The 7,403-nt window shown below is 45.5% G+C and overlaps 1 protein-coding gene across 1 annotated transcript; it reads left to right on the top strand.

Moving 5' to 3' along the window:
• Positions 1 to 925: 925 nt before the first annotated feature.
• coch (coagulation factor C homolog, cochlin (Limulus polyphemus)) lies at positions 926 to 7,217 on the top strand. The gene is made up of 13 exons (XM_047016046.1): positions 926 to 1,075; positions 1,330 to 1,378; positions 1,763 to 1,807; positions 2,110 to 2,266; positions 2,361 to 2,494; positions 2,703 to 2,771; positions 3,015 to 3,068; positions 3,298 to 3,445; positions 3,686 to 3,789; positions 3,996 to 4,222; positions 4,425 to 4,683; positions 4,780 to 5,037; positions 5,133 to 7,217. The coding sequence occupies exons 2-13, from the start codon at positions 1,345 to 1,347 to the stop codon at positions 5,303 to 5,305; spliced, it is 1,662 nt and encodes a 553-aa protein (XP_046872002.1). The 5' UTR covers positions 926 to 1,075; positions 1,330 to 1,344; the 3' UTR covers positions 5,306 to 7,217.
• The last annotated feature ends 186 nt before the right edge of the window (positions 7,218 to 7,403 follow it).

Here is a 7,403-nt window from a genome sequence, read left to right on the forward strand (position 1 = left end):
TCGTAAACATTTTTTTTTATCGCTATTTAGGTAAAAACACGCAGCGTATTCGTTCAGCTGCATTTCCTTTCCCTGCTCTCCCTCCGTCTCTTTCACGCACGCGTCTTTCTCACATACACACACAGTCACTACGTCAGCACACGTTAGCAACGATGCATACGCCGTTCTAGTGAGACCGACAGCTACATCAGCGAGCCTTCAGCATTAGTGCCGTAGCTAAAGGTCTAGGAAAGTTGAGGCTACTTTTCGCTAGGTACCGACGGACATGTCTTAATCGAAGGTTCCCCTTCGTTGTTTTGGTGAGAAGTTTCAAGAGCTAGCTACTTACCCGGCGTCATGGAGCCGACCAGTTAAATAGTTATTTAGCACCCTGTATGCAGCGTCGCTACCTGCATATGCAGAAATTATTTGTTTGTTGTTGTTGATTGATTTTGTGAATTATTTCGACCCCCCCCCCCGGTCTGACATGAAACAACACCCCCCCCCCCCCCCCCCCGCCACATATAGCTTTCTAATCTGTGGGAAACACTGTCTTTACTAATATTAACCCCAACATGTAGCTGTTTTCAACTCTACAGTGTTGCAGTGACCCTAGGGCCCCCTCAGAGTGATGACTAGTTGATTATGACAGGTCCCTGAGACAAGTAGAGGTGTTTTTGTAACCAAGCCACCTGCCCTGGTTCTAAACTGACAGTAAGCTGTCATGGAATCATGACAATTATTATTACCTTCATCATATTTGACCCCCTTTTAGGGCACCCTGAGGACACCTCATTGTCCACGTTGCCAGGTTTGTCCTCCCTTTGCTTTCACTGCCAGGTTCAAGTTGCCCCAGGTTGTGTCGTCCCCAGCAGGGTCCTCCCTTCTCAGCTGATGTCAGCAGGGATGACTGGGAAGCTGGGGGAGATTATTTAAGCAGCGTCGCTCTCTCTGGAGGGTCAGAAGTGAACCAAGGAATACTGCAAGATTCTCAGGAATATTAACACATTCCAACTGCAACATCCGATCGGAATCTTTGGATTTTTATCAAACTAAAATTGGAAGAAAAGTTTTATTTCCCTGCTAATTATTACCTGTAAGTTTGACTTTTATTGTTTCAGTGTTATTTCTTATACACACAGAGGGAGATGTTCTTGTTTACGCATGACTGAGAATCACCCAGGCAGCATTCTAGATCAGGCTGTTGTTTTCTCTCTGGATTCATTAGGCAACCACTGTCACCTATGTCCTTGTTCAATATCAGTTATCTGCCTGACCTGCTGTAGTTTCACTGACTGTGCATCCAGAAAAGAACTTCACTTTTGTTACTGATGGACTGATTTGTTGCAGGTGTCTGAGTCTATAATGTCAAATCTGTCTGCTGTTCTTCACCTATTAGGTAAGCACTTGGTAAACCAACTCGAAGCATTTCTGAATGTATTACTAAGACATTTTGATATTTTGTTGTAAACAAATGTTTTTGTTGGTGTTGAGAGCAGAAGCTCTCCTTTACCTCTCAACTTAAATGAAGACAAAAAACGACTTGAGTGTCCACAATTATTTTGACAATCAGATCCTATGACATACTATATGTTTCTGGGCTTTGTAACCAATTAAACATTTAATTTGTTTTTATACTAACTTGACTATGACCGGATTTAAGTCAGTATGATACTAAAGATCTACAATGACATTAAATTGGAACCTCATTGAGAGCACTTCTCCGAGGACAAAAGATCTTCTGTAAATCACTGCTTGAACAGCTATTCTGTTTCACGTTCAGGTATTTTGGGTTTGACATACAGAGCATTTGGATCTGAACCAGATGGTAAGTGACTATAAATGTATTCTCATGTGTGAATTACAGTTGAAATATGTTGTTGTGTCCAAGCAGTAATTTATTATATTTATTTATAAAAACCTTTCAATTAGTTACTGGATAGAATGTTGATGTTGCTGAATACCACTCAGGCCCCGGTCGGTGTAGGAAACCATAGGCCCATTGGTGTTCAGTTTGGAGGAAAGCGATTCCCACCTTAGCCTACCTGAATGTCTGTAGGCTGCTCTGGTGAATACTCTAAAGCTCTATAGATTTAATATTCATCGTCTAGCTATTCATTCACGTTTCAGTTCCCTTGCCAATCGCCTGTTTGACACGCGGAGCAGACATACCGGAGTCCCGACAGGTGGTCTTGTGTCCACCCAACTGTACGCAGTGGCGTGTGTCGGTGTTCGGTTCCGGTGTGTATGCCGCTGTGTCTAGTGTCTGTGCTGCTGCGGTACACAGGTAGGGGATGATATGAACGGAACCCTTGATTGCATTCACTTATGTGTCGTTTATTTAACGTTATGACTTAAGCGGCCCTACATTTCTTTTTCAGAGGGGTGATCCAATCGTCTGGTGGTCCGGTAGAGGTGCACAGACTGCAGGGCAGAGTGAACTACCTCAGTTCCTACTCCCACGGTGTCCAATCCCAGGCGCTGGCCAAGTGGACCTCATCTTTCACCGTCGCCGGTAAGGGGCGACACAACACAAATCAATAAAAAGCTCTCTGGAGTTTCAACATTGAAACTACGGACCATCAACGATCATATCATTATAGTACGTGCCATGTAGAGCGGATTGTGTTTAGCGACATCAGCTAATATCAAATCTCCGATTTCATTAACTATTTCGTTTGAGTGCAGTTGTAATGAGTCCGGGTTTCCCTGTGTGTGGTCAGGTGCTGTCTATGTTTCCCAGGAGCTGTCCAGTAAGATCACTTCTACTGCCCTCCCTGCTGCCGAACCAGGTAGAGCTCCAACCAGTCTGGCTAAATAAGTATCATACACACTGGTGTTTAAATACAGGGATAATAGTACAACATAACTAACTGCGTGAGCATAAATAGTTGAGCATTTTCACAGACACAATCTGTCTTTATTCATTTCAGACTCATGATCAACGATGTTTTATGACCATCATAACACTAAGGAGAAGGCCATGCAGTAACCTGAGTTTGTGTGTTTTGTGTGTGTGTGTGTGTGTCTTGCAGAAAAGAAACCACTAAAGAAGCCAGTGAAGAAAATCCCATCAGGAGGAAATAGAGGTATGTGTGTGTGTGTATGTGTGTGTGTGTGTGTTTGCATGTAGGTGTGTGTGTGTGAGCTCTGAGAAACTGCTCTATTTGCTAAGAAAGTATCATGCTACCTCATAACGGTTTATTACAGAGGTATCTTGGGTCTAGGAGTGGCGTAAGGTTGGCCAGTGTAAGCATTCATATCATAATGAACTGCTGAGTTGCTGATTGATAATCCTGCATGTCTCTCCTGTCGCAGACTGTCAGATGGAGATAGCTGTTCTGCTGGACAGCAGCCAGAATATCGGCAAGAGGCGCTTTACCCTGCAGAAGAACTTCCTTAGTAAGCTGGCAGTCATGCTCAGAGTTGGACCAGATGGGCCACATCTGGGGGTGGTCCAGACCAGGTGGGTAAGATAGAGTCCTTGTGCCCCTCCCCTCCCCCTCCCCCTCCCCCTCCCCTCCCCTCCCCTCCCCTCCCCTCCCCTCCCCTCCCCTCCCCTCCCCTCCCCTCCCCTCCCCTCCCCTCCCCTCCCCTCCCCCCTCCCCCTCCCCCTCCCCTCCCCTCCCCTCCCCTCCCCTCCCCTCCCCTCCACTCTCCATAGTACAGCACACTGATTGATGACACCGGCCCGTTGCCTCTGCAGTGACACCCCCAGGACAGAGTTCTTCCTGACCAACTACACTCAGCCCAAAGAGCTGGTCTCAGCCATCAAGCAGATCAGCTACCAGGGAGGCGACACCAACACAGGTTCCATCTGATTAACAATGTCTTACATGAAGCATGTCACAGCAGATTGGCATGAAGTAATGGATGTGTGTGTGTGTGTGTGTGTGTGTGTGTGTGTGTAATTTAGAGTTTGAATAAACTGATATCTATCTGTTACACAAGATAGATGAAAGAATGAGTTTGAGAATGGAGAGAAGTGACAAGCGAATTCAATTCATGTAACCCAGGGAAGGCCATCATGCACACCGTGGAGTCGTTCTTCAGTGCGGAGGCGGGGTTGAGGCGGGGTCACCCCAGGGTCATCATGGTGCTCGTCGACGGTTGGCCGTCTGATGATCTGGGGGAGGCGGCCATGCTGGCCAGAGAGTCGGGCATCAACGTGTTCCTGGTGTCAGTTGCCAGACCTGCCCCTGAAGAGCTGGCTATGGTCCCAGAAAAGGACTTTGCTAAGAAGGTAGAGACACACAGCTCCTTGGATTACCTTGGTGAAGTTGAAAACCTAATCAGCATCATCAATCATCGTTTTGCACATTGTGTTCAATGTGTTTTTTTGCCACACACTGTGTATACATCCGTTTTTCACTTGTCGTTCGTCTGTCCACGTGCGTGTGCATTCATCTTTGGGTGTGTGTGTATGTGTGCGTGCGTGTTGTCAGGCAGTCTGCAAGGACAACGGTTTCTTCGCTCTGAGCATGCCCAGTTGGTTCACCACCACTAAGCATGTGAAGCCGCTGTCCCAGCGCCTGTGCTCTGCGGAGCAACTGCTGTGCAGCAAGACCTGCTACAACTCTGTCAACCTGGGCTTCCTCATCGACGGCTCCTCCAGCGTGGGGGATGGAAACTTCCGCCTTGTCCTCGACTTCCTGTCCTCCATTGCCGGGAGCTTTGATATCTCCGACGTGGGAGCCCGAATAGGTAGATATAATGCTTCAATATGAGTGTGAGTGTGGAGACGTGGTGTCAGTGTTTTGGTTTTTTGTGTTCATCCGTGTCCTGTTTTGTTTTCGTAAGGTGCTGTTCAGTTCACTTATGACCAGCGTTTGGAGTTTGGTCTGTATGACTACAAGGACAAGGAGGCAGCCATCAGGGCTCTGCACAGCGTGCCCTACATGTCAGGGGGCACTGCCACCGGTGACGCCATCACCTACACCGTCCAGAACCTCTTCCCGCCCAGGAGGGCGGGGCCAAGGAGGAACTTCCTGATCGTGGTCACAGATGGGCAGTCCTACGATGATGTCAGAGGTCCTGCCTTGGCAGCCCAGAAAGAAGGTGTGTGTGTGTATGGTTGCGTCTGTTTGTGTGTGTGTGTCGATGCACGTGCGCGTGTGAACCTGTTCTTACTCTTCTCCTTCTGTGATGCAAAGGAATTACAGTTTTCTCAGTGGGCGTGGCCTGGGCGCCTGTTGATGACCTCAAAGCGATGGCGTCCGAGCCCAAGGAGAGCCACGCGTTCTTCTCTCGGGAGTTCACGGGGCTGCAGCAGTTCACCCAGCCGCTGGTGCGCGCCATCTGCCAAGACTTTACCAATGCCAACTAGACACCTCCTTTTCCTCACACACACATATATATGTATGTATACACACATACATACATATATATATATAGGCACCGCAAACAAACCAGCCTGAGCTTTGACATGGCTTCTTCACTGCCCTTCTTTAATGCCTCTATATACATATGTGTCCAGCCCATCTAAATACAGGTAGCTCCCCCTAATGTTCTCAAACTACCTTTAAACACTTCCTCTGAAAATGTAAATATTGGACAATGTGTGTATTCTCTCTAAAACACAAGGCAAGATAAATGTGGATATGGGTCCAGTTGACTGGATCAAACACAATTGACCAACTTCTCAGTCCTAGAGAATACACATACACTCCTAATGCTTCCATGCTTTTATATGTTGTAAGGCTGTAACTATATCGATAGGCCTATGTATATATGAATTTCAGAGCTATCCGTGTTTTCTGATTCAAAGTAACAGTGTCACGTATGAAACAGCACCCCCTGACCATGTCTCAAGGTACCTGCAACCACGGCAACGTCCTCGTGCTCTGGATGTACTTCTTAACTGTGCTGTCTTTTACTCAGTGGTAAGAGTGGTGTATAGGGAGAAACATACCATTATAAACTGTCTCCTTGCCTTCTAATGATGTTACTGCTTCAACCTGTGACAGCGTGTGTTCCACTGACACAAGCCTGCACGTACATTTGCATGTTGAACCTTTACTTTCTTTTTTTTTTTTTTTTTTTTTAAGAGCTGAGGGAGATTCTCATTCGATTGAATGTTTTTTTTGATTATTCTGTGTTCCATATTTATTGTTTCTTTGTTTTCTTTCAATAAAGACTGAAAGAATTGTGTATTTGTACATTGTGTCCTGTTGTCACTGAGAATGTTGTAGAACAAACCCCAATACCGGAGGCATTCTACAGGTACACCATTTAATATTTATTATAGACATTTTATATACATTACTTTTCAACATTTGTATTTTGCTATGTGGTACAATCTTTAAAATCAGCTGATTCATAGTTTGTAAATCAAAACCCTTACAAAACTCGCAAACTGATCAGAATTTTTTTAAAACTTTTTTTGGAAGACTAGAAAAAATACTTTATTGTATTAATCATGCATTATACAAACAAAAAGTCTTTAGTTACATCATAAATTGTAGCATGTTTTGAAAATAAAATAAGTTTTACAGGATAAAAGGAGGGAGAAGTCTAAGCAACAAAAAACAAGATTTTGAATCATAATTTCATCTTCTGATTGCCATTGTACTCCCTTCACTTAAAAAAACTAACAAAACATGGAATAAAAGAACATAGAAGTTACTCCCCATGCTTCAAAGCACTACTTTAGCAGGATGAGGCCAGTCCTCAGTCAGACAAGAGGTTGCATTTTTAAATTGTTCTTCTACCAACCCAGCTGCCAACTGTTTAAGATTTACTGTTCAGTTAGACTGAAGAGGGCAGGGACTACAAGAGCCCTCCTCTGACCATACCCAAAAGACTCAACTAACCAGGAAGTGAAATAAATAGCTATTTGATGTGTAAAACCTGTGATAAATAAACTCATTACAGTAAGGTGTACAAAAATATCACATAGTGATAGGATGCTGCAGTTTAATTATCTAACAGAGGAGCTCTCTCTCGTGGACCAGGAAAGTCCTGGTCTTCATTCCTGTGGGCAGGCAGTGGCATACAGAGATCATTATGCGTCTATCTCTATGGTGGCAAAGCAATGGGCGAGCCCACAGCAGTGGGGGTGTAGGATTCACCTAGGCTGCGCTTTAATAGTCTCAGGTGGCTCCCTCTCCCCCTTCAGAGCCGGTCTGATTACCCGGGGAGAGGGGGGGGGGGCGGGGGTGGGCTGAGGAGGCCTTCTGGGGTCTGCCTTCACCGGCCAGGTTCTTACCTGTCATGGGAGCAAAGAAGTGGAAAAGAGGTGGGTCTAAAGGAAAGGACGCCATCATAGACTGTTGAGACCCACGCGCCACTTTAGTAGCAGGGAAGGGGGATGTCTGGGGACATGAGTTGTGATGGAGGGATCAGAAGGGAATTAAGTATTCCCTTTGTTCTTTTCTTTTTGACTTCTTCTTCAGTGCTGTTATGACCGACCTATTTATATAAAA

Source organism: Hypomesus transpacificus, chromosome 3 (assembly GCF_021917145.1).
Source record: "Hypomesus transpacificus isolate Combined female chromosome 3, fHypTra1, whole genome shotgun sequence".
NCBI classification, from domain to species: domain Eukaryota; kingdom Metazoa; phylum Chordata; class Actinopteri; order Osmeriformes; family Osmeridae; genus Hypomesus; species Hypomesus transpacificus.

What these genes read in the sequence shown, in the direction of transcription:
- coch (XM_047016046.1), top strand. Translation starts at nt 1,345, where the DNA reads ATGTCAAATCTGTCTGCTGTTCTTCACCTATTAG. An exon ending in TGCTGTTCTTCACCTATTAG is followed by an intron (nt 1,379 to 1,762) that starts GTAAGCACTTGG and finishes TTTCACGTTCAG; the next exon opens with GTATTTTGGGTTTGACATAC. An exon ending in CTGGGGGTGGTCCAGACCAG is followed by an intron (nt 3,446 to 3,685) that starts GTGGGTAAGATA and finishes TTGCCTCTGCAG; the next exon opens with TGACACCCCCAGGACAGAGT.